Source organism: Taurulus bubalis (genome assembly GCF_910589615.1).
Source record: "Taurulus bubalis genome assembly, chromosome: 11".
Taxonomy (NCBI): domain Eukaryota; kingdom Metazoa; phylum Chordata; class Actinopteri; order Perciformes; family Cottidae; genus Taurulus; species Taurulus bubalis.
The window spans coordinates 26489-54478 of NC_136599.1; the positions used below are offsets into that span (position 1 = coordinate 26489).

General features: G+C 45.8%; 1 protein-coding gene across 1 annotated transcript; it reads right to left on the reverse strand.

Moving 5' to 3' along the window:
- Positions 1-673: 673 nt before the first annotated feature.
- LOC306743440 (sodium- and chloride-dependent creatine transporter 1) lies at positions 674-27090 on the reverse strand (the record flags this gene model as incomplete). Its single annotated transcript, XM_079225948.1, has 14 exons — positions 674-1423; positions 1570-1740; positions 1813-1913; positions 2293-2395; positions 2707-2847; positions 8960-9072; positions 9708-9832; positions 17682-17785; positions 17870-18004; positions 19257-19389; positions 19989-20316; positions 21740-21871; positions 25114-25404; positions 27060-27090. 14 exons carry the CDS (start codon positions 27088-27090, stop codon positions 1295-1297), a joined length of 2037 nt encoding a protein of 678 aa, XP_079082074.1. The 3' UTR covers positions 674-1294.
- Positions 27091-27990: the final 900 nt, after the last annotated feature.

Here is a 27990-nt window from a genome sequence, read left to right on the forward strand (position 1 = left end):
TTTATAGTCTGACTCGCTTCTTCAGCTGCCTTCTCCCGTTGGGGGTCCGGTGACCCGTCTGCTCTCAGAGGCTCAGCGCTGTGTTGTCATCTTATCTCAGGCATGAAAACGGGTCAGGGGTGAAAAAGGTGAGAAGGATATTACCCCTCTAGGGGGGTCCGGGGGCATGCTCCCCCATAAGAAAAATGTAAATTCCATATTTTAAAGCATCAATCTGATGCATTTTGAGATGCTTTTTTTGCCAACCTGCGGAGAGCTGGAGAAACTTAACTTCAGCCATGAGTCAAAAATGATTATGGCCTCCTTACTTAAGCAATAAGGTACGAGAGGCAGTACTGTGTCGTGCAATAATGATCCTCAAACAGGTTCCTTGGATCCTCAAACAGGTTCCCTGGATCCTCAAACAGGAACCGGCCCGCATGAGATCAACAGCTCCAGAGTAAACCATGTCAGGTGTTGAACGTGTAGAACACACAGATCTCCTCGAGGTGCTTCTGGTTCCAACTGATCTCACGATCTCTTTGGCTCCACCACATTTAACGTCATCCAACCAGAATAGTTTGTACATAAACAAAAGTTTAGTTTGAGTAGGAATCAGACTGTAAATAAAGACTCATGAAGCACACGGCATCATCTTTATCTGGTCCTTTATTGCATCAAGTGTCCAGCCTCCTGCTCTGTTGCGCAATTCAATGTCACGGTTCTCTCCTTCTCTTAAGGTGGAACTACTGATCATCATCCCCGCCGATATATTGTTAACACTGATTCACAGACCCTACGGTACACTGGATGCTTAAGTAACTTCACAACACACAGATGGAAGTGATGCTTTGTCTCTTTTTCATTATTAGTTGTTTTTTAACAAATGGAAGGTGTTTTAGTTTTTTTACAGTTAATTGAGAGAATACAGATGTCACATGTAAATAAAGACGGCACTCCCGTGGTCCAACACACACACACATCTCAGCAGCAGATTTAGAGACTTTCATCAGAAAATCTTTTTCCACTTATGTCGGGACGAATGAGCTGAACAGAAAAGGGAATATATCACGACTACGCCGGACACTCAGGACGAGACGGGACGGCACAAAGGCTGGGGGTTTGTGGAGTTTGTGGGGTTAGGGGTTTTGGGGGGTTTGGGGGAGTCAGCGAGGTAGAGTCGGAAAAAGCGGAGCACATGGTGATCGGGTGATGCGACTCGGGGTGTCTTTCAGTTCTTCTCCCATCTAATCTTTGGTCCATTCGTCCGGGGGCTTTAAAAAAAACAGTTGGTGTGTGTGTGTGTGTGTGCCCATCAGATGACACTTTCAAACAGAAGCGTGCTCTTGGTTCCCGCCGGCGGCAGCAGCTTGGCCTCACTCTCCGGCGCCAGGTACTCCAGGTGATGCCGGCCCCACACCGGGGTGGTCAGGTGCCGCCACCGCTGCACGGAGAAAAGAGACAAGAGGACGGACAGACGCTTCAGCCGTCTCTCAACGAGTGAAGATACAAATGGTGCAAAGCAGGAGAGGGAGGACGGTATCTGAGGAGACGCTTCTGTCAACAGAACAAGAGAACGTGCATACTGACCTGCCGCAGAGACCCTTTGCAGCGCAGCAGCTTGTAGAGGACGGTGACGGGGATGCAGAGCATGGAGGACAGGGCCAGAGCCCAGCCCAGCGCCTCGCCCCACCAGGGATACGTGTACACGCTGTTGTAGGTCAGCGGCTTGTAGTTCACCACGTGGAACAGGAACACCGCCTGGATGCGGAAAACAACGTCAGCTATTCGCAAAACATGTGCAAACGTGTCAAAAAAACATGCAGAACTCACCACACAGACGAAAGGCGTGACGTAGGACCAGCACCACTTCATGTAGGGCAGCGGCTGGTAGCCGATCATACGAGCCACGTCGTCCATGAACCGGTCTGCGCCTGACACGAGCCACACGGACGTTGGGGTTCGTTATGCAGTTGAAGGGCATTTGCAACACGACAAACAAGACAAAACAAAAACAGTCGTGCATTTTATTTTATTTTGCATGAGGAGTTTGTGTTGTTTGTATTGGGATTGATCCTTTGCTAAGCCCCGTCCCCTCAAACGCAGACTGGCCAATCGCATTGTCGCATCGATCCAGCTCCGGTGGATTTGTGTAATAGTGAGATTCAGAGATATTTAAGTTTATAAAACGTTAGTGGCGCTACAGTGTGGGCTCCATGGTATGGTAACATGGCTCTGGCAGCTTGACGAAGTGGCGGCAGGAGGGGGGCGGGGCTTAACAAAAGGTCGGTCAGTCGTGCGGTATTGTCTCACCATAGACCCATGCAATCACCACACACTCCCAGAAGGCCTGCCACAGCAGAGTGAGGCCACTGGCCGAGTAGTAGTCAAACAGCTGGAAGACATACATCCCTCCCTGACGGAAAACAGAGAGAGTCTGAATCAAGAGCATCCTGCCAATACTTCATGTATTACTTGTATACATGAAGTATACATGAAGTATACTAATACTTCCTGCCAATACTTCATGTGTGATCCATTTACACCGTTAGGGCTTTCGCCCCACTTCATTCCTGGCGATGGTTTCGCCGTGTCTAACTACGCGTTAGCTGCAATTTCGGGCCGGGCATTTTATAGACACATTAAAATCATCTGCAGCAGCAATAAACAATCTCACGCTCGGCTGGGAGACTTTGTTTGCGAGCTGATCGGGGAGACCTTGTGTACCTCAGTGACCATGGACAAGTCGATCAGGAAGCAGATGAAGCAGCAGATGGCCGCCACCACCTCTCGCCGCAAGGAGCCCAAGGCAGATTTAGGCGGTAGCATGTCCATTATTCCCGTTATCAAACCCTCCACGCCTACGAACTAGAATAAGAGGGAGACAGCAAACAACAAATTCAAAAACAAAGTACATAACCGAGCCGACTTCATCAGTACCGATGCGATACCAGCATTTAGTCAATCAGCTGTTGGCCTCACTGTGTTTTATTGTAAAGACTTTTTTTCAGAATGTAAGGTTCATGTTGTTTTCTTGTTTCTTGTGAATCTTTAATCTCATAAACTTTAATCTTGCGAATTCAGATTTGTTTTCTCTATTACACTGTTGCAGGCTTGATTTAAACATACCTTTTTCAACTTTGTAAAGAAAAAGGTATGCAGGTATACATAATTATTAAAATAATAAATCTTACACCAGCAATTGTTATAATGTATAACGGATAATGTGGAAAAAAAGAGAGTGAGAGAGAGATAGATAGACAGAGAGACAGAGATGGAGAGAGAGAGACAGAAAGAAACAGAGGACATGAATGGTATGTATGTACGTAGAAGAGCTCTCTGATCTACATGTTCATGTAGAAGAGCTCTCTGATCTACATGTTCATGTAGAGCTACATGAACATGTAGAAGAGCTCTCTGGTCTATATGTTCATGTAGAAGAGCTCTCTGATCTACATGTAGCTCTACATGAACATGTAGAAGAGCTCTCTGGTCTATATGTTCATGTAGAAGAGCTCTGTGGTCTATATGTTCATGTAGAAGAGCTCTCTGGTCTACATGTTCATGTAGAAGAGCTCTCTGATCTACATGTTCATGTAGAGCTACATGAACATGTAGAAGAGCTCTCTGATCTACATGTTCATGTAGAAGAGCTCTCTGGTCACATGTTCATGTAGAAGAGCTCTCTGATCTACATGTTCATGTAGAAGAGCTCTCTGATCTACATGTTCATGTAGAAGAGCTCTCTGGTCACATGTTCATGTAGAAGAGCTCTCTGGTCACATGTTCATGTAGAAGAGCTCTCTGATCTACATGTTCATGTAGAAGAGCTCTCTGGTCTACATGTTCATGTAGAAGAGCTCTCTGATCTACATGTTCATGTAGAAGAGCTCTCTGGTCACATGTTCATGTAGAAGAGCTCTCTGATCTACATGTTCATGTAGAAGAGCTCTCTGGTCACATGTTCATGTAGAAGAGCTCTCTGGTCACATGTTCATGTAGAAGAGCTCTCTGATCTACATGTTCATGTAGAAGAGCTCTCTGGTCACATGTTCATGTAGAAGAGCTCTCTGATCTACATGTTCATGTAGAGCTACATGAACATGTAGAAGAGCTCTCTGATCTACATGTTCATGTAGAGCTACATGAACATGTAGAAGAGCTCTCTGGTCTACATGTTCATGTAGAAGAGCTCTCTGGTCACATGTTCATGTAGAAGAGCTCTCTGATCTACATGTTCATGTAGAGCTACATGAACATGTAGAAGAGCTCTCTGATCTACATGTTCATGTAGAGCTACATGAACATGTAGAAGAGCTCTCTGATCTACATGTTCATGTAGAAGAGCTCTCTGGTCACATGTTCATGTAGAAGAGCTCTCTGATCTACATGTTCATGTAGAAGAGCTCTATGGTCTACATGTTCATGTAGAAGAGCTCTCTGGTCTACATGTTCATGTAGAAGAGCTCTCTGATCTACATGTTCATGTAGAAGAGCTCTCTGGTCTACATGTTCATGTAGAAGAGCTCTCTGGTCACATGTTCATGTAGAAGAGCTCTCTGGTCTACATGTTCATGTAGAAGAGCTCTATGGTCTACATGTTCATGTAGAAGAGCTCTCTGGTCTACATGTTCATGTAGAGCTACATGAACATGTAGAAGAGCTCTCTGGTCTATATGTTCATGTAGAAGAGCTCTCTGGTCTATATGTTCATGTAGAAGAGCTCTTTGGTCTACATGTTCATGTAGAAGAGCTCTCTGGTCTACATGTTCATGTAGATCTACATGTTCATGTAGAAGAGCTCTCTGGTCTATATGTTCATGTAGAATAGCTCTCTGGTCTATATGTTCATGTAGAAGAGCTCTCTGATCTACATGTTCATGTAGAGCTACATGAACATGTAGAAGAGCTCTCTGATCTACATGTTCATGTAGAGCTACATGAACATGTAGAAGAGCTCTCTGATCTACATGTTCATGTAGAAGAGCTCTCTGGTCACATGTTCATGTAGAAGAGCTCTCTGATCTACATGTTCATGTAGAAGAGCTCTCTGATCTACATGTTCATGTAGAAGAGCTCTCTGGTCACATGTTCATGTAGAAGAGCTCTCTGATCTACATGTTCATGTAGAAGAGCTCTCTGGTCTACATGTTCATGTAGAAGAGCTCTCTGGTCACATGTTCATGTAGAAGAGCTCTCTGGTCACATGTTCATGTAGAAGAGCTCTCTGATCTACATGTTCATGTAGAAGAGCTCTCTGGTCACATGTTCATGTAGAAGAGCTCTCTGATCTACATGTTCATGTAGAAGAGCTCTCTGGTCTACATGTTCATGTAGAAGAGCTCTCTGGTCACATGTTCATGTAGAAGAGCTCTCTGGTCTACATGTTCATGTAGAAGAGCTCTATGGTCTACATGTTCATGTAGAAGAGCTCTCTGGTCTACATGTTCATGTAGAGCTACATGAACATGTAGAAGAGCTCTCTGGTCTATATGTTCATGTAGAAGAGCTCTCTGGTCTATATGTTCATGTAGAAGAGCTCTTTGGTCTACATGTTCATGTAGAAGAGCTCTCTGGTCTACATGTTCATGTAGAGCTACATGAACATGTAGAAAAGCTCTCTGGTCTATATGTTCATGTAGAATAGCTCTCTGGTCTATATGTTCATGTAGAAGAGCTCTCTGATCTACATGTTCATGTAGAAGAGCTCTCTGATCTACATGTTCATGTAGAGCTACATGAACATGTAGAAGAGCTCTCTGATCTACATGTTCATGTAGAAGAGCTCTCTGGTCACATGTTCATGTAGAAGAGCTCTCTGATCTACATGTTCATGTAGAAGAGCTCTCTGGTCACATGTTCATGTAGAAGAGCTCTCTGGTCACATGTTCATGTAGAAGAGCTCTCTGATCTACATGTTCATGTAGAAGAGCTCTCTGGTCACATGTTCATGTAGAAGAGCTCTCTGATCTACATGTTCATGTAGAGCTACATGAACATGTAGAAGAGCTCTCTGATCTACATGTTCATGTAGAGCTACATGAACATGTAGAAGAGCTCTCTGGTCTACATGTTCATGTAGAAGAGCTCTCTGGTCACATGTTCATGTAGAAGAGCTCTCTGATCTACATGTTCATGTAGAGCTACATGAACATGTAGAAGAGCTCTCTGATCTACATGTTCATGTAGAGCTACATGAACATGTAGAAGAGCTCTCTGATCTACATGTTCATGTAGAAGAGCTCTCTGGTCACATGTTCATGTAGAAGAGCTCTCTGATCTACATGTTCATGTAGAAGAGCTCTATGGTCTACATGTTCATGTAGAAGAGCTCTCTGGTCTACATGTTCATGTAGAAGAGCTCTCTGATCTACATGTTCATGTAGAAGAGCTCTCTGGTCTACATGTTCATGTAGAAGAGCTCTCTGGTCACATGTTCATGTAGAAGAGCTCTCTGGTCTACATGTTCATGTAGAAGAGCTCTATGGTCTACATGTTCATGTAGAAGAGCTCTCTGGTCTACATGTTCATGTAGAGCTACATGAACATGTAGAAGAGCTCTCTGGTCTATATGTTCATGTAGAAGAGCTCTCTGGTCTATATGTTCATGTAGAAGAGCTCTTTGGTCTACATGTTCATGTAGAAGAGCTCTCTGGTCTACATGTTCATGTAGATCTACATGTTCATGTAGAAGAGCTCTCTGGTCTATATGTTCATGTAGAATAGCTCTCTGGTCTATATGTTCATGTAGAAGAGCTCTCTGATCTACATGTTCATGTAGAGCTACATGAACATGTAGAAGAGCTCTCTGATCTACATGTTCATGTAGAGCTACATGAACATGTAGAAGAGCTCTCTGATCTACATGTTCATGTAGAAGAGCTCTCTGGTCACATGTTCATGTAGAAGAGCTCTCTGATCTACATGTTCATGTAGAAGAGCTCTCTGATCTACATGTTCATGTAGAAGAGCTCTCTGGTCACATGTTCATGTAGAAGAGCTCTCTGATCTACATGTTCATGTAGAAGAGCTCTCTGGTCTACATGTTCATGTAGAAGAGCTCTCTGGTCACATGTTCATGTAGAAGAGCTCTCTGGTCACATGTTCATGTAGAAGAGCTCTCTGATCTACATGTTCATGTAGAAGAGCTCTCTGGTCACATGTTCATGTAGAAGAGCTCTCTGATCTACATGTTCATGTAGAAGAGCTCTCTGGTCTACATGTTCATGTAGAAGAGCTCTCTGGTCACATGTTCATGTAGAAGAGCTCTCTGGTCTACATGTTCATGTAGAAGAGCTCTATGGTCTACATGTTCATGTAGAAGAGCTCTCTGGTCTACATGTTCATGTAGAGCTACATGAACATGTAGAAGAGCTCTCTGGTCTATATGTTCATGTAGAAGAGCTCTCTGGTCTATATGTTCATGTAGAAGAGCTCTTTGGTCTACATGTTCATGTAGAAGAGCTCTCTGGTCTACATGTTCATGTAGAGCTACATGAACATGTAGAAAAGCTCTCTGGTCTATATGTTCATGTAGAATAGCTCTCTGGTCTATATGTTCATGTAGAAGAGCTCTCTGATCTACATGTTCATGTAGAAGAGCTCTCTGATCTACATGTTCATGTAGAGCTACATGAACATGTAGAAGAGCTCTCTGATCTACATGTTCATGTAGAAGAGCTCTCTGGTCACATGTTCATGTAGAAGAGCTCTCTGATCTACATGTTCATGTAGAAGAGCTCTCTGGTCACATGTTCATGTAGAAGAGCTCTCTGGTCACATGTTCATGTAGAAGAGCTCTCTGATCTACATGTTCATGTAGAAGAGCTCTCTGGTCACATGTTCATGTAGAAGAGCTCTCTGATCTACATGTTCATGTAGAGCTACATGAACATGTAGAAGAGCTCTCTGATCTACATGTTCATGTAGAGCTACATGAACATGTAGAAGAGCTCTCTGGTCTACATGTTCATGTAGAAGAGCTCTCTGGTCACATGTTCATGTAGAAGAGCTCTCTGATCTACATGTTCATGTAGAGCTACATGAACATGTAGAAGAGCTCTCTGATCTACATGTTCATGTAGAGCTACATGAACATGTAGAAGAGCTCTCTGATCTACATGTTCATGTAGAAGAGCTCTCTGGTCACATGTTCATGTAGAAGAGCTCTCTGATCTACATGTTCATGTAGAAGAGCTCTATGGTCTACATGTTCATGTAGAAGAGCTCTCTGGTCTACATGTTCATGTAGAAGAGCTCTCTGATCTACATGTTCATGTAGAAGAGCTCTCTGGTCTACATGTTCATGTAGAAGAGCTCTCTGGTCACATGTTCATGTAGAAGAGCTCTCTGGTCTACATGTTCATGTAGAAGAGCTCTATGGTCTACATGTTCATGTAGAAGAGCTCTCTGGTCTACATGTTCATGTAGAGCTACATGAACATGTAGAAGAGCTCTCTGGTCTATATGTTCATGTAGAAGAGCTCTCTGGTCTATATGTTCATGTAGAAGAGCTCTTTGGTCTACATGTTCATGTAGAAGAGCTCTCTGGTCTACATGTTCATGTAGAGCTACATGAACATGTAGAAAAGCTCTCTGGTCTATATGTTCATGTAGAATAGCTCTCTGGTCTATATGTTCATGTAGAAGAGCTCTCTGATCTACATGTTCATGTAGAGCTACATGAACATGTAGAAGAGCTCTCTGATCTACATGTTCATGTAGAAGAGCTCTCTGGTCACATGTTCATGTAGAAGAGCTCTCTGATCTACATGTTCATGTAGAGCTACATGAACATGTAGAAGAGCTCTCTGGTCTACATGTTCATGTAGAAGAGCTCTCTGGTCTATATGTTCATGTAGAGCTACATGAACATATAGAAGCGCTCTCTTGTCTACATATTCATGTAGAAGAGCTCTCTGGTCCACATGAGTGGCTCCAGAGTGAATGTAACCCTATGAATCTGATGGAGTCTCGTTACCTGGCTGTCGAGGCCCAGGATGAGCAGCATGAAGAAGAACAGGGCCGCCCACAGCGGCGCCAGAGGCATCAGCGTCACGGCCTTGGGGTACGCGATGAAGGCCAGGCCGGGACCTGAGGGCCACACAGGAGCATCAGTGGAGTACTGTATATAAATATAACCGTAGAGAAACCGATACTACTTGCTGATGATCCATATTAACAGATACAGATCCCTTTGTTGTTTGATTACATCAGCTGGTCTATGAGGATGCAGACTATTTATTTATAAAATCATTTCAAAGTCAGTAAAACATAAAACATTCTAAATGTTGTACTTTTACTTTGTTGTAGTAATTTATAGTGTTTATTCTTCATAAAAACACACAATTAAAATGATAAGTAAATAACAGATATTATTGTACAGTCGTTCTTGGGCTGATGAAGTGTAACGATGAGCTCAGAGCTGTTAGGAAGTTAAACATCATAATTCATCTCTAATATCTATTTTATATTCATGTGAAAAAAGTCACATGATCAGAGAGCAGAGACTAGAGAAACATCCAAAATGTTCTGATCACATGTTCTACTGGTCACATGATCACATGTTCTACTGGATAATGGAGGAGAAAACTTTATTTCACTCTGTGATGGTTAGGGCTAAATTGGGTCATTGATCTGTGAGGGGGGGTCAGAACAGATCAGGGATCGATAACGGTCCGTTACACCACTAATACACACTGCACTCGAGAAGCCTGTATTCTTCTTACCGCTCTCAGCTACCTTACTGATGTCCACGCCTTGCTCTGTAGCCATGAAGCCCAGCACAGAAAACACCACAAAGCCTGCAAAGAAACTTGTTCCGCTGTTGATCATAGCCAGTAAGAATGCATCCCTAGAGAGAAACAGAGAGAGGGGGAGAGAATTAGCATGACTGTACGTCATGTTACGTTTGCATCCATGTACATTTCATCCTATCAGGAACAACAGGTGAATTGTTGTGGCCAAAAATGTGTTTTGCAAGTTCACAGTGACCTTTGACCAGCAAAATATAGCCAGTTCATCTTTAAATCCAGGCGGACGTTTGAGCACCAATTTGAAGAAATTCCTTCCAGGCGTTCTATCACCAGAATATGATGGTATATCACGACTAAGTGCTATTTAGATCAAGTGTATTATCATTGTAGTGGCTTTCCTAGGATGGTTCACTCCCTCTTTTAGAATATACCATATCTTTCCATCAGATCGATCCAGCCGTTTGTGCACACGTTCAGCATACCTCTTTACTGATGACGTCATTGAGAAAGTTGGTGCATTACATTACATTTCATTTAGCTGACGCTTTTATCCAAAGCGACTTACATTTTTACTCTATACACCGCAGACACAGTAAGTGTCTATTTAAGGACACAACAACATGGACGCTAGCACCATCCAAGTATGGCCGGGGCTCAAACCTCCAACCCTCTGATTGCTATTCCTGGGTCCTGTCTCCTGCCTCCTGTCTCCTGTCTCCTGTCTCCTGACTCCTGCCTGCTGTCTCCTGGGCCCTGCCTCCTGCCTCCTGGGTCCTGCCTCCTGGGCCCTGCCTCCTGGGTCCTGCCTCCTGGGCCCTGCCTCCTGCCTGTTGGGCCCTGCCTCCTACCTCCTGGGCTCTGCTTCCTGCCTCCTGGGCCCTGCCTCCTGGGCCCTGCCTCCTGGGTCCTGTCTCCTGCCTCCTGGGCCCTGCCTCCTGGGCCCTGCCTCCTGAGCCCTGCCTCCTGGGCTCTGCCTCTTGGGCCCTACCTCCTGGGCCCTGCCTCCTGCCTCCTGGGTCCTGCCTCCTGGGTCCTGCCTCCTGGGCCCTGCCTCCTGGGCCCTGCCTCCTGCCTGTTGGGCCCTGCCTCCTGCCTCCTGGGTCCTGCCTCCTGGGTCCTGCCTCCTGGGCCCTGCCTCCTGGGCCCTGCCTCCTGCCTCCTGGGTCCTGCCTCCTGGGTCCTGCCTCCTGGGTCCTGCCTCCTGGGCCCTGCCTCCTGGGTCCTGCCTCCTGGGCCCTGCCTCCTGCCTCCTGGGTCCTGCCTCCTGGGTCCTGCCTCCTGGGCCCTGCCTCCTGGGCCCTGCCTCCTGCCTGTTGGGCCCTGCCTCCTGCCTCCTGGGTCCTGCCTCCTGGGTCCTGCCTCCTGGGCCCTGCCTCCTGGGCCCTGCCTCCTGCCTCCTGGGTCCTGCCTCCTGGGTCCTGCCTCCTGGGCCCTGCCTCCTGCCTGTTGGGCCCTGCCTCCTGCCTCCTGGGCCCTGCCTCCTGGGTCCTGCCTCCTGGGCCCTGCCTCCTGCCTCCTGGGTCCTGCCTCCTGGGCCCTGCCTCCTGGGTCCTGTCTCCTGCCTCTTGCCTCTTGGGCCCTGCCTCCTGGGTCCTGTCTCCTGCCTCCTGTCTCCTGGGTCCTGCCTCCTGGGCCCTGCCTCCTGGGCCTTGTCTCCTGCCTCCTGCCATGGCGGCCCTGCTGATGCCCCTCCTCTCTCCTTCTGCTGACATGGATCGTGGTTATCTGGATCGTGGTCCATGTCTACTCATTATATGAATAATGAAGTCATGTGACCGTGGTGGAGTTCCTCTATAGACTAACATGAAGTCATGTGACCGTGGTGGAGTTCCTCTATAGACTAACATTAGCTTCTTACTTTACACTTCAAACATCATAAAAGTGATTTTCATTTGTAAAGATTATCTTGATGAACAAAGTGTGTAAATATCATAAATGCTTATTTTTGTGGACCCAGAATGATGTCAACTTCTTGTTGGTCTACACAAATACATCATGCCTGCAGTTCTCTTTTGCGAGCAATATTACAATATGCTCTAACATGAGGCTCACGTAAGACACTCGAGACAGCAGACGAGAGTGGATTGAGAGTAGAGGATCAATAACAATTTCTCTGAAAGCTGCTGTCGTCTCTGTACTTTGCCAATTGGTCTGTCGAGTCTGAGAGCGGAGAGAGTGAAAGCAAATCCATAAATTACATAAAAATACATCTAACATTATAAAGATGCATCAATGCATTTCTCATTGAAGTACGAGAAACCACTCCCACTTTCTGGCGCGAATGAAGCGAATGAACCACAAATAGTCGAACGAGTAAACTCACGCGAGTAAAGCGTTGTGAAAATTCGCTTTGCTTTTGGTGTGAATGGAGCAAAACTACGTCCACTTCCTAACCCTTCAAAATCTGCGACCGCGGATCCGCGGGATACGATGTTTACGTTTTGTAAATATTAATTTCTTCGCGATAATTCTGCACAGAAAAACGGTTAAACTTCTCAGATATTCAGTTTAATTTCCGCTTCCATTGCCTTTGAGCCCGCGAGATCGCACAAGATTCACACAGCGAGATATAAGCATTCTACACACCGACGTGTGGTATGACGCGTACACAGCTTCACTGTGAGGCAGAGAGAAGGTGCAGAGCAGGGAGTTTAGCCTGAGCGAAGCTATATTGGAGAGCACAGCGGAGCTTCATAATCATTAATAAACAGGAAGTGTGGGGACACAGGATACCAGAGACACAAACTACAAAATAAAACAGGAATTCATCCAACACCGTGACACTTAGTACGCCTAGTAGTGTTGGATCTCCGTTAATCGTTACTACCGTAGTGTTTATGTTACGTTTGCATTTTTAGCTCATGCCACGAGCATAGCTGGATTTCTGTTAGCTTAGCAACATTAGCACGTAGATCATGCAGTGTCTTGAGCATAGTCAGTGTTGGGTCTCCCTTAGGTGTCGGTGTGTAATCGTTACTTTCTTTCAGTGAACTTATACTGACGAGTAGTAATTTATTTTACAGAGGATTCACGCTGCCAGGGTCCAGAGGACAACATGCAGCATCGCTGCAGCAGCCTCCCAGTCCGTCTCTGCCAGATCACCGCCGGCCACAGCACATCATCCCCACCATATAATAATACATTTGGTTTTATACATTTATTTATATTTATGTGTTTACCATTTTATTAATATATTTCAACTGCTTTTGTGAACCTAAGACCTTTGGTAAAACAATTTCTAGCACCAAAACAGTTCGACAACCTGAGTAAAGCTATGTTTTCACAAGAGATATGAAGAATTTCCAAAATTTCTCTTTACACTTGGGCCTTAGGTCACTGGTGCCTCATTATATAGAGAGCTGAGATTGTTCTGCAATTTTTGATGGAAAACACATGGGTATCTATAATATGTAAGTGCCTTTAAAAAGGTGAATTTAAGAAATTATGTAAAATCGAGAAAATTACCCTCGATTCGGAGGTCGTTTTCTGAAACTATTGGACTTCTGACGGGGTGACTGACTTGTGATCCAATAAGCTCCACTGCCAGTTAATTTTTGTGGTTTGAAAGTGAACGAGAACCAAAATTGTCTTATACATGCAGTTTGTTTACACACCAGCTATTCCTGGGCTACTGTGTGTGTGTGTGTGTGTGTGTGTGTGTGTGTGTGTGTGTGTGTGTGTGTGTGTGTGTGTGTGTCTGTGTGTGTGTGTGTGTGTGTGTCTGTGTGAGAATAGAGCCGAGCTGACATACCTCAGGATCAGAACTCATCTCTCAACTTCCAATTAAGGTCAAGAAAGAAGACAACTTCTGACGGCGGGAGGCTCCTCCTAATATGAGCATTCCAAACCATCCATTTACAAACAGATATATATCTGACTATGGAGGGTGAACTCATGCACGCTCATCAACCCGCCCCCACCAGAACCAGCATCAGTTAGGCCAGCTGGTGCTGAAAGCAGATAGAACGGATCCTTTATTACACCAGTCCATCTCTCCAGCCTCTCAGAGAGCATCACAGAATGATCAAATAAAACCAGAGCTTGTTCCATATTCAGGGCATAATGGCACTGCGGTTCTTTGTCCCAACATATTCACTTCTATTTTGATCGCTTTACGTCTGAGATGTGAGTGTTGTGCTCGGAAGTCTCACAGAGTACTCACATCTAATGGGTGTTCCAGTTGGTGATTAATGTGTAACTTTCTGAGTGAGTCCACCCACTGCGCCACAAGTCAAGAGATTAAACCACGCCTACTTCTACTTTCTTAAAGGTGTATGACCCTCCGAGGACATTCTGGCTTTCATCTGTTTATTATTGCGGTGTTCTGTGATTAAACACATTATCTTAAATTGATACATTTCTATTATATGAATAAAAGTGGTCGTATTTCTTCAAATCGTTATTTTTCTGACAAACATGTACTGATACATTACAACACGTATGATGAAGAAAGAAGGCAATTAATAATGGGACTATTTGATGGAAAACACAAGATTACATCAGAAAAGTATGCAATCTTCTAATCAATTACACAAGTGGAGTGTTTTTTCTCTCTCTTTTGTAATGGGAAAATATAGTGTCCATCTACTGCTTCACAGTCCAGTAGGTGGCAGAAACGCACCAATAAGATGGTGAAGATGCCATTATTAAACTTGAAACATGGTGAAATTAGCGCGCTAACTAGCCAACTAGCAAGGTGCTAAATGGGTAGAAATTGAACACTTTCATGTTTCAGCCAGCTCTTGTCACAGCGTTGGAAAGCACATTTCTGCCTCCCTATAGTCATTAACTCTGATTCAACAGATGTTGTGATGTGCTGATAGATTCATTTAAAGTCCCAGACAGGAAACCTCACCTGGTCTCACAACGCACTGCAGAACATTAAAAAAGCACAGCGGCGACTGTACTTCCTAACAAGGCTGAGGACATTTGGCATGCCACCCAAAATGCTTAGCAACTTCTACAGATGTACGGTGGAGAGCGTCCTTACCAGCTCCATCACAGTGTGGTATGGAAACTGTACTGCAGGACAGGAAGGCACTTCAGCGTGTGATAAAAACTGCACAGTTCATCTCAGGAGCAGCCTTCCCCTCACTTCAGAACATTTACTCCACCAGGGTCACTAAGAGAGCCTACAACATCATCAGGGACAGAACACACCTCCAGCACAAACTCTTCTGGGTCCTGTCATCAGGCCAACAGTAGGAGTTTTTACATAACATCCAGTCAAATACCATGACACAGTTTCATTCAATCAACCAAAGAAGGCTAGAAGACATACATCATCTGAAAACATCCTCCTGCTGCTTAGATATTCTACCAACACACTTTTTCAAAAATATTTCACCCTGCATGACCACTGATCTTTTACAAATTGTTAACACATTTCTTCTCTCAGGTGTCTTCCAACAAGCCATAAAAACTGCAGTTATTAAACTACTCCTAAAGAAGGCTAGTTTAGACCCCGAAATAATGAAAAACTATATGCCAATATCGAACCTCCCATTTTTAAGGAAAATAATGGAAAAAGAGTTTTTTCAAAAGCTGAACAACTTCTTGGCCAAAAATAACTGTTTTGATGTCTTCCAGTCCGGCTTTCGTCAGCACCACAGAACTGAAACTGCTCTTGTGTCGGTAGCTAATTGCACATCAGAGCTGACTAGGATGACATGTGGTGTTCCCCAAGACTCAATACTGGGGCCTCTTCTGTTTAACATCTACATACTTCCACTGGCTCAGATTATGACAAACAACAGTGTGTTATCATAGTTATGCAGACGACACACAAATCTACATCACTATATCACCAGGGGATGAGGATCCTATACAAGGGCTGGGTCACATAACTATATCACCAGGGGACTATAGTCCCATACAAGGGCTGGCTAAATGCGTTGAAGAAATCAACAACTGAATGTGCCAGAACTTCCATCAATTAAATAAGCATGAAACATAAGTAATTGTTTTTGGTCCCAAGGACGAAGGCCTTTGTAAAAAGTCTGCAGCTGATTCAGAACGCTGCAGCCTGAGTCCTCACTAAGACCAGGAAAGTGGATCACATCGCTCCAGTTCTGAGGTCTTTGCACTGGCTTCCTGTCAAACAAAGAATTGACTTTAAAATCCTGCTGCTGGTTTATAAAGCACTGAATGCTTTAGGGCCTAAGTATGTTTGTGATCTGCTGCTACCTTATGAACCATCCTGACCCTCAGGTCGTCTGGAACTGGTCTACCTTATGAACCATCCCGACCCCTCAGGTGGTCTGGGACTGGTCCCCTCAGGTGGTCTAGAACTCGTCTACCTTATGAACCATTCAGACTCCTCAGGTGGTCTGGGACTGGTCCCCTCAGGTGGTCTGGAACTGGTCTACCTTATGAACCATTCAGACCCCTCAGGTGGTCAGGGACTGGTCTACCTTATGCACCATCAGACCCCTCAGGTGGTCTGGGACTGGTCCCCTCAGGTGGTCTGGAACTGGTCTACCTTATGCACCATCAGACCCCTCAGGTGGTCTGGGACTGGTCTACTTTATGAACCATCCAGACCCCTCAGGTGGTCTGGGACTGGTCTACCTTATGCACCATCAGACCCCTCAGGTCGCCTGGGACTGGTCTGACTTATGAACCATCCGGACCCCTCAGGTGGTCTGGGACTGGTCTACCTTATGAACCATCCAGCCCCTCAGGTGGTCAGGGACTGGTCTACCTTATGAACCATCCAGCCCCTCAGGTGGTCAGGGACTGGTCTACCTTATGAACCATCCAGCCCCTCAGGTGGTCTGGGACTGGTCTACTTTCTGTTCCAAGAGTCAGAACTAAACATGGAGAAGCAGCATTCAGCTTTTCTGCTCCACATGTCTGGAACAAGGTCCCTGAGAGCTGCAGGTCTGCTGAGGCCATTAGAGACCCTCAGAGACCCTCAGAGAACCCCAGAGACCGTCCACTCCTTTAAATCCAGATTGAAGACTTTTCTGTTTGCTGCTGCCTTTAATTGAACCAGATTCAAGGATATTAATCAATTTCTGCATCTCACTATTACATTTTATTTCTTAAACTGCACTGCAACTTTTATTCTATTTTTTGCTGTTTGACTTTGTATATGTTCATAATTGTTTTTAAATCTTGCATTATGCTTTGATGCTTTTAATGGTTTTATGTGAAGCACTTTGAATTGCCTTATTGTTGAAATGTGCTATACAAATAAACTTGCCTCACCTTGCCTTGAAAAGCAGAACCAATCACTGAACTGTGAAAGGCTGCTGCTGTGACTTCATGTCACGACCGTACTTGAAATATTTTCAACAATGCATATTTGCAAAAATGCATAGTGCACTTTATACACTCAGTGTACACTCAGTGTATCTCTAAGTGTTCTCATATTCTGTTCTCATATTTCTGTGCCTTTTATTATATATTTCCTTATGCTATTAGCATGTATAGCACTTTTTTTGTATTTCCAATTCTTAATTTTAACCTTAACTTAAGCCTTAAGTTTTAAGTTATTATAATTCTGTATACGGAGTAACTGTCTATTAACTGTACATATGACAATAGAATATCTTGAATCTTGAGAGAACATTGCTGATTATTTTGGACGATTATTTTGGATGAAGTGCACGATTATTTCATGACATAGATTTGTCCCAAACGGTGGAATCGATCTCAGAACTGAACATTGAAGCTGATTTAAAACAGTAGATGGTGTTTTGAGCCACTTCCAAACATGAAATGTGTAGTTCAACAGCAGCAAAGATGTGTTTCATCACAGCAGAGTCACATATGGTAGTTTGCAGCTTCATAAGTGTGCAGTTTTTGGTAGAAAATGAACTGATCTTTGGAACTCTGTGTCAACACTGTTTGTTCGACATGCACAAGTTCTGGCTAACGGTGTTGATGTTGGCCTCCGTCCAGCGACAGTGGCGTCTGGTGTTGTATTGTGCATAAACTCACTGGTAACAGTCGTTATGGAAGCGGTTGTAGCTTCCCAGCGCGGTCAGGGCGCCCAGTCCGATGGCATAGGAGAAAAAAATCTGAGTGCCCGCATCGATCCACACCTATAACACAAATAACATGTTGTTCCACACTCTGACCACAGGGGGCGACGGAAAAATTACTTTCTTCTATCGCAAGAAACGTACCTGTGCTTCTCCGAGTTTGGACCAGTCTGGTTTCAGGTAGTAAACAATCCCGTCTATAGCTCCGGGTAGAGTGATGCCGTGGGCCAACAGAACCACCAGAACCAGGTAGGGGAACAGAGCTGTGAAGTAAACCACCTAGAGAAAGAACAAGGGAGCAGTGAAGTACACCTCTAAATACAGCGGGGGCATTTTGTAAAGTAAACTTGGGAGGGAGGGGTGAAGTTTGAGTGCTATGCATTTAAAACTTGAATTAAGTGAAAGCAGTAAAAACCCTTAACACAGTTAAACTCCTCACATTACATGTAAGTAGGTACATAAAAAGATGCAGTTATAATTTAACAGGCTAGTTGGAACAGTTCAGTGCTTATCAACATCAGCTACAGTCAAATGTTTCAATGTAACTGCACCCAAGTATGTTTTTATCACTTTGATTAAGCAATTACCTGCTTTGCAAATACTCAAGTCTTAAGTAGAAGCCCATTAGGTCCCTCCTGTAGTAGATGTGTAATGGGCCCTGTCATGTTACTTTGAAGAAAAGGTAGCCTGTAAATGGAAAGCCAGACAATTTGTAAACCTCCTGCAATAGCAGGGGTTTGTGGCAGACCTTTCCACAAGGTAGTCTTTGTCAAGTAATGCTGAGAAACCCCACCCTCCGCCCCCTGCTGCCTAACAGAAGCACCCCCTCCCGGCTAAATCAGTGTGGCAGTGAGAAGGGCACAAATATGTTCCTTTATCTGGGGCGAAACACAGGCAGAAAAGCCCCTTTCAAAGCCCTCCAATGTCTACATGGTGGAAAGTTACTAATCGGCTTACAGCTGGCTCAAATCTCCTTCGTTATGTTCCCTCTCATCCCCGCTCGCTCTGTGAGCTTTGGCTACTCTGGAGACACAAGTATGCAAACAGACATCTCTCCATACGCTACAGTCGTTGTCCTCGACGCATCAAAGCGCACAGCTGTTTAAAAAAAAGAAGAAAGAACGAGGGGCGATCGTCTATTTTCATTTTGTGACAGAGAGCGACGTCATTGAAGGCAATAAGATCACAGCCGGACTGAAACATCAAGCTGCACACAAACAGAAATACACGCGAGAATAACTACACAAATTAGCAGACATTCAGGAAAGAAATACGCTCATGTTCGTGTCGACGCGCGCTGATCCTCTCACTACACCAAAGCTGATTTGGGGTCAAAAGGACAAAAATGATGCATTTATATAAAACCGTTTCATGAAGCTATGCGAATATGAGTCTTCCCTCAAAAAGCCCCTGATTCTGTTTCACGTACCGTCAACGTATCAAAAAAACATAAATATGAAGCATATCTGCAGTCCACACACCCAAAAATAGTGAAAGGAAACATTGATCACACAGTCGGGAGACGCTTTACCTTGCCAGTGGATTTGACTCCTTTCCACATGCAGAAGTAAACAATGATCCAGGTGGCTATGAGACACAGAACCATCTCATAGCTGATGTCTCCGGGCTCGTGCAGCCCACCGGACAGACGGAGCACCTTACGTCTAGGAGGAAGAACACAGAGGTGTAAATATATAGTGTAAAGCCTCACAAACGGCGTCTCTGGGGGCCCAAAAAATAAATAGAAAATTACAAACCACCGCGACCCAATTCACAACAGGCCTTTTCTACAAATCATGAGAAGAGCAAAGTTATGTTAGCGTGTTAGTGGTGCAACGGATCATAAAACTCATGGTTCGGATCAGTCACGGTTCAGAGTCACGGTTCAGAGTCACGGTTCAGGGATCGACTATGGTCCGGAACACCACTACCTTATATTATCTTGAAACCAGCCATTTAGAAGATTAATGCGTTCTATGTTGTGTTATTGAAAACATACGTACTTCATAAATGAGACCAAATAAACGCATTCAAGAGGAAAACAAACACATGAAAAAAAAAATCTTAAAGGTGCATAAAGGTAGATAACACGAGACACCTGATCGCTATTATTGCTAACAGGACAGTATGGACCGCGTTATCAGCTGTAAATAAAATAAAAAAAAACTGTTTTTTGACCCGAATCTCCTTGGCTTTGAGTTGACGCGGTAAAATGTGTTTTTGTAAAGACAGCCGACGCGCTGCTGGATAATGCAGAACATACTCCCAGAACTCGATGACTGGGGAGCGCATCCCCTCAGCCTCCGTGCAGCTTCCGTTGAAGAGCAGCTGTGCCGACGGCAGGTTCAGCGGCGGCGTGGCGGAGAGGAGGTTGGCGGGGGTCGACGGCGACGGCAGCAAGGCGGCACTGCGGTTGAGGCAGGCCCGACGGAAGTCCTGCGTGCAGTTGGGGGTGTTCCAGGGGTGTCCGCAGGAGGCCCAGGGCAGCTGGTTGGTGAAGGAGTGGAACAGGAAGTACAGGCCCCACACCAGGATCATGATGTAGTAGGTGTTGCAGAAGAACACGATCACCATGGAGGCCAAGCCCAGACCTGAGAGGGAGCAAGGGAGGAAGCCAGAGGAGACACGTTAGGCCATGAGCAGACAGGGAGCAAGGGAGGAAGCCAGAGGAGACACGTTAGGCCATGAGCAGACAGGAAGCAAGGGAGGAAGCCAGAGGAGACACGTTAGGCCCTGAACTGAGGAGATAGGGAAAGCTCAAATCGGAGCGAAGGCAGGTGCCGCAGTGCCGGAAGTGCCTCTACGAGCTGCCACTCATGTGCCACTAGTTTTTGAGGCAGCTGTCTGTGTTTGAGAGAGCGGTTCCGCAACTTGCTTAAGGTCCTGGAAGGTATATACTATGTGACGATACATTAAGGTCTATCTCTCTATCTCTCTGTCTTTCTGTCTCTCTGTCTCTCTGTCTCTCTGTCTTTCTGTCTCTTTGTCTCTCTGTCTCTCTGTCTCTCTGTGTCTCTGTGTCTCTGTCTTTCTGTCTCTCTGTCTCTCTGTCTCTCTGTCTCTCTGTCTCTCTGTCTCTCTATCTCTCTGTCTCTCTGTCTCTCTGTCTCTCTGTCTTTTTGTCTCTCTATCTTTCTGTCTCTTTGTCTCTCTATCTTTCTGTCTCTTTGTCTCTCTATCTCTCTGTCTCTCTGTCTCTCTGTCTCTCTATATCTTTGTCTCTGTCTCTCTGTCTCTGTCTCCGTGTCTCTCTGTCTCTCTATCTCTTTGTCTCTCTGTCTCTCTGTATCACTGTGTCTCTGTGTCTCTGTCTTTCTGTCTCTCTGTCTCTCTGTCTCTTTGTCTCTGTCTCTCTGTCTCTTTGTCTCTCTATCTCTTTGTCTCTCTGTCTCTCTGTCTCTCTGTCTCTCTATCTCTCTGTCTTTTTGTCTCTCTATCTTTCTGTCTCTTTGTCTCTCTATCTTTCTGTCTCTTTGTCTCTCTGTCTCTCTGTCTCTCTGTCTCTCTGTCTCTGTCTTTCTGTCTCTTTGTCTCTTTGTCTCTGTCTCTCTGTCTCTCTGTCTCTCTGTCTCTCTATCTATGTCTCTCTGTCTCTCTGTCTTTCTGTCTCTCTCTGTCTCTGTCTCTCTGTCTCTGTCTCTCTGTCTCTGTCTCTCTGTCTCTCTATTTCTTTGTCTCTCTCTCTCTCTATCTCTTTGTGTCTCTGTCTCTCTGTCTCTTTGTCTCTCTATCTCTCTGTCTCTTTGTCTCTCTATCTCTCTGTCTCTTTGTCTCTCTATCTCTCTATCTCTCTGTCTCTTTGTCTCTCTATCTCTCTGTCTCTTTGTCTCTCTATCTCTCTGTCTCTTTGTCTCTCTATCTCTCTATCTCTCTGTCTCTTTGTCTCTCTATCTCTCTATCTCTCTGTCTCAGTTGGAAAAAAACTCCCTACTCCCGAGAAGAAGCGGCCAACTTTATTATTGTTTCTTTCAAGATATATAAAAATATAAATGAGTCCTGGTCAGGCGGCGGTACCTTTGAAGAGCGGTGCGATGTTCCAAGCCGAGACGCCGCCCTGCTTCATGAACTGCCCCAGTGCGATCTCCAGGAAGAAGACCGGGATGCCCCCGACGACCGCGATCAGCAGGTAGGGGATCAGGAAGACCCCTGAAACACACGCCATGGCAATGTTACAGTCTGCAAGTCCCACAATGCAATGCAGTAGTGACACCAGACCATAGGCGGCTCGGCAACGTCAATAATGCTTCCGTGTCAGAATGAGATTTAATTTTGCTCGGTGTAATATATATATTTTAATATTCAGTTCAGATTTTATGATTCTGCCAAGTCATCACAGAGGCCGTGTTCACAATAATAAACATGTTCGATTGGCTCATACTGGGAAATACTTTCGACTGATTGGACATTCGACCCGATCACCTCTGTTCCAAAGTAAAGTAGTCTGAAGTTTGGATCTCGAACAGAATTTATGAAGGGGAGGAGGAGGGGGAGGAGGAGGAGGAGTAGGGGGATGAGGGGGAGGAGGAGGGGGAGGAGGAGGAGGAGGAGGAGTAGGGGGATGAGGGGGAGGAGGAGGGGGAGGAGGAGGAGGATGAGGGGGAGGAGGCAATAAAGGGAGGAAGACAGACGAGGTCACAGATAAGACACATGGTCGTCCATGTGTCTTACCAAGGTGGAGATAATGGAGGCATTGTCTTCAACACTGTCCTTGAACTTGAAGAAATGAAAAGCGATTTTTTATTTGTTTAGTTTGTTAATGACAAACTGCCACAGTGCGCAGATGGGAGGGAGTCACATGACGCAGAGCGAGGAAAGATGGAGGAGAAGGCACAGGACGAGGGGGGGAGGAGAGGAGGTGCACAGAGGAGCTGTATAGAGGAGCTGTATAGAGGGGCTGTATAGAGGAGCTGCATAGAGGAGCTGTATAGAGGGGCTGTATAGAGGAGCTGTATATAGGAGCTGTATAGAGGAGCTGCATAGATGAGCTGTATAGAGGGGCTGTATATAGGAGCTGTATAGAGGAGCTGTATAGAGAAGCTGCATAGAGGGGCTGTATAGAGGGGCTGTATAGAGGGGCTGCATAGAGGAGCTGCATAGAAGAGCTGTATATAGGAGCTGTATAGAGGGGCTGTATAGAGGAGCTACATAGAGGAGCTGTATAGAGAGGCTGTATAGAGGAGCTGTATAGAGAAGCTGTATAGAGGGGCTGTATAGAGTAGCTGCATAGAGGAGCTGTATAGAGGAGCTGTATAGAAGAGCTGTATAGAGGAGCTGTATAGAGAGGCTGTATAGAGGAGCTGTATAGAGAGGCTGTATAGAGGAGCTGTATAGAGAAGCTGTATAGAGGGGCTGTATAGAGTAGCTGCATAGAGGAGCTGTATAGAGGAGCTGTATAGAAGAGCTGTATAGAGGAGCTGTATAGAAGAGCTGTATAGAGGAGCTGTATATAGGGGCTGTATATAGGAGCTGTATAGAGGAGCTGTATAGAGAAGCTGCATAGAGGGGCTGTATAGAGGGGCTGTATAGAGGAGCTGTATAGAGGGGCTGTATAGAGGAGCTGCATAGAGGAGCTGTATAGAAGAGCTGTATATAGGAGCTGTATAGAGGGGCTGTATAGAGGAGCTGTATAGTGACTTGTGCCTTATTCGGTCCATCATCCTTTATTATGTCGTTCTGTGAGAGCAGAGGGCTGCAGCCTTATAAGGACACATTCATGAGAGAGGGAGAGAGAGAGAGAGACAGAGAGATAGAGACAGAGAGAGAGAGAGAGACAGAGAGAGAGAGAGACAGAGACAGAGAGAGACAGAGAGAGAGAGACAGAGAGAGAGAGAGACAGAGAGAGAGAGAGACAGAGACAGAGAGAGACAGAGAGAGAGAGACAGAGAGAGAGACAGAGAGAGACAGAGAGAGACAGAGAGAGAGAGAGACAGAGAGAGAGAGACAAAGAGAGAGAGACAGAGAAAGAGAGACAGAGAGAGAGACAGAGAGACAGAGACAGAGAGAGAGAGAGAGACAGAGAGAGAGAGACAGAGAGAGAGAGAGACAGAGAGAGAGAGAGAGAGAGAGAGAGAGACAGAGAGAGAGACAGAGAGAGAGAGACAGAGAGAGAGAGACAGAGAGAGAGAGAGAGACAGAGAGAGAGAGAGAGAGACAGAGAGAGAGAGACAGAGAGAGAGAGAGACAGAGAGAGAGAGAGACAGAGACAGAGAGAGACAGAGAGAGAGAGACAGAGAGAGAGACAGAGAGAGACAGAGAGAGACAGAGAGAGAGAGAGACAGAGAGAGAGAGACAAAGAGAGAGAGACAGAGAAAGAGAGACAGAGAGAGAGACAGAGAGACAGAGACAGAGAGAGAGAGAGAGACAGAGAGAGAGAGACAGAGAGAGAGAGAGACAGAGAGAGAGAGAGAGAGAGAGAGAGACAGAGAGAGAGACAGAGAGAGAGAGACAGAGAGAGAGAGACAGAGAGAGAGAGAGAGACAGAGAGAGAGAGAGAGAGACAGAGAGAGAGAGACAGAGAGAGAGAGAGACAGAGAGAGAGACAGAGAGAGAGAGAGAGAGAGAGAGAGAGAGAGCACCTTTGTATGTGACATGGGGGCTGGGCAGGAGCTCAGTGGGGAGTGGGGGGTAGAGGGGAGGGGGGGGTAGAGGGGAGGGGGGGGGGTGAGGCAGCCATTGTTATACGATACCAGAAAGTGGGTATCAGACCACGGGTCACAAGACACACACACATGGGAGGGAGGGACTAACGCACACACAGAGGACACACACAGTTGCAGTTTCATTTCACCTCATAAAAAGAATTTGAAAAATAAACTGAAATGTGGGCGGGGCATAGATAAGGGAAGTCAAGGCCAAAAGCTGCAGGTTACCGTTGGAGGGAAAAAAGAAAAGAGAAGAGGAGGCGCCGTGTGGAGAGCCACAAGAAAGAGCCTTATATGCAGCGAGAGAAACCACGCGGGGGTCAGGGCTTCAGCTACGTGCTCTCAGACACACACTCATACCAGCTGTTATAACACAAATTTACCAGCTGTTATAACACAAGTATACCAGCTGTTATAACACAAGTATACCAGCTGTTATAACACAAGTATACCAGCTGTTACAACACAAGTATACCAGCTGTTACAACACAAGTATACCAGCTGTGAAAAAAACTAAACCTAGAATATGCAGAGGCGTTTTAACACATGAAGCATAGACTTCTATACAACCAGAGGAGTCGCCCCCTGGTGGTCAGGAGAGAAAATGCAGGTTTTAAGACACTTAAACCAGGAACCAGATGTGCAAAAATGCGACCTCAACTTCCTGGTTTTAGGACTCATTCCTGCAGCCTTAGAGACTTTTTTAAATGTGTGTGTGTGTGTGTGTGTGTATGTGTGTGTGCTCACCTCCCCCGTTCTTGTAGCAGAGGTAAGGAAACCGCCACACGTTGCCCAGGCCGACGGCGAACCCCACGCAGGACATGATGAAGTCCATCTGCCTGGTCCAGGTCTCACGCTCTACCACCGCCACCGCCCCGTTCCTGGCCCCGGGCGCCGCCCCGTCCTGGGTCTGGCCCGGGGGGCCAGCGGGCCCTCCTCTGGCCTCGCCGCACACGGGGTCCCCTTCGGGCGCCAGCGGGCGGGCCGACCCCTCTTCCTCAGACAGGTTCCCTTCCAACTGGGGGAGACTGATTTCAGCTGAAGGAGACGAGCACAGAGAGCAGACATGTTACATGTTACCATGTTACACATTCACCACCGCGCTGGAGATGAAGCACAAACTTCTCAGTCAAAACATTTACTACAGACCTCCACATCTCACTGCTAGCATTCGGGACAAAATCGTGCTGCATCTATATCACTTAAGCCCTGCCCCCCGCATCCCCCCACCATGTTGTGATCAGTGTGCTGCAGCAGACAGGCGCTTCAAGGGACCACGCTTTCATTGACTCCATCACACACACACACACACACACACACACACACACACACACACACACACACACACACACACACACACACACAGGACAACACTTTTAAAGGCAACGTGTGGCCCGATTAGTGTCGTTATCCGACATCAGCCGCTGGGTGCAAAGCGAGGCGGCTGGATCCAGAGCGGTTTGCTCCCAAACTGCTCTGGATCCAGAGCAGTTTGGGGACGAGGATCTTTAGCTACACGTGTGCTTATTGAATCAAAACAGATTTTTTTTGTAAATGAACGCCTCTCCTGATGTGAGTCAGCTACTTCCACTGAGTGACGACGCTCTCGTGACGCTGATGTAAACGCTTGGCTGTGATTGGTTGGAGGAATTTGTCTCCTGTTTCCAGCAGCGTGTCATCAGCTGAGGTGACTTATTATTTGTGTTGCAAGTTTTCTGTTTCCAATGTTATGTTTGCATATGCAAAATGAGACATTATCAGAGATGTGCTGATTTTCATACATTTCCACAACATAAATGTGAACATTATATAAAACCAGGTTCACATTCTTCATGTTGTTGACATTTTAGAGTCAATGGTTTTTACATTCATATCTCTTTGTTGCACTCCATGAATCATAAAATACTGTCAACAGCCATAAAAACATCTATCTCTCCATGTTTGTATTCATAAAGTTATATAAATGAGGTTATGAATGTGTGAACAAACCCTCAGAATATATGGATGAAAGAGTAAAGTTATATACATGAGCTTATGAATGCGTTGTGAACAAACCTCTTTAAAGAGAAGTTTAGTGACATGACATCATGATGAAGACTCTACAGGTGAAGAGGTCAGAACATGAACTCATAGATATCACCATGCAACTTCACCACTTCATCACTGACACTAAGAGGAGGATGTATTGCGTTACACGCTTTATCAAACGTTATGTTTAAATATGTAAATACGATTTTAGGAGAAATCTACAGACGCAAAAGTAGTAAAATGAACACATAAATGTATATTTTCTATGTTTATTTTTTCGCCAGTGCATGAGTACATATGTTGACCCCTTTAAGTGTATCTGCAGTATGCAACACACTGTGGTGATTTTCACACACACACACACACGCACACACACACACGCACACACACACACACACACACGCACACACGCACACGCACGCACACACTGCAGGTTATTCAAGTGTGTGTGTGTGCCCTCATTCACAAAGAAGGATGTCCAAGCTGTGGTCCGCTGCTCCAACAATGCATTATGTTCACGTGGTGTTACACACACACACACACACACACACGCACGCACGCACGCACGCACGCACACACACACACACACACACGCACGCACGCGCACACACACACACACACACACACACACACACACACACACACACACACACACTCACACTCACCTTGCTTATTCTCTTCCAGCTCTGGTGACATTGTGGTTCAGCAGCACACGATGAATCTTATTATTAATATATATATTATTTTGTCTTCTTCACAAGCAAAAGCTCGGCTTGTGTTTTTTTTCTGTGTTGTTATCTTCTGAAATAAAAATAAACACAAGGCCAGTTTCTCTTTGTGTGTGCGCGCGTGTGCGCGTGTGTGATGATCACACGCTGGAATCCCTCCGATGCGGAATTAAAAATGTCCCAAAAAGAAACCCGCGGTCCGTTCTGACAAAAGAGACTCAGAAGCAGTCGACGAAGCACTTGAAGGTCAGCCGGAAGAATCTCATGGGGGCCGCGAGAGAACCGAGCCGGAGGACGAGGACTTTCTGCGGGTTCCTCTCGCGCACGCTGGAGAACAAAATGAATAAACGGAGAGAGAGAGCGAGAGAGCGCGAGAGAGAGAACAGCCCGAGCGCAGGAACGTGAACGTGTACGTGATGCAGCGGGTTGAGGACTGAGGAGACCTGGTCCTCCACGGCCCGCTAGTGACGCCCCCCGCAGACCGGCTGCGCTGATTGGCTGGACTGCGCAGCACAAGTGCGCACAGCATCAGCAGCCATGTCAGTTACAAGGATGGGGTTTTATGACCCTGGGTACAAGGACTCCCAGGAGCCCCAACATGGGCTAAAAGGACTCCCAGGAACCCCCGACATGGGCTACAAGGACTCCCAGGAGCCCCAACATGGGCTAAAAGGAGCCCCAACATGAGCTAAAAGGACTCCCAGGAGCCCCAACATGGGCTAAAAGGACCCCCAACATGGGCTAAAAGGACTCCCAGGAACCCCCGACATGGGCTAATATGACTCCCAGGAGCCACAACATGGGCTACAAGGACTCCCAGGAGCCATAACATGGGCTACAATGACTCGCAGGAGCCCCAACATGAGCT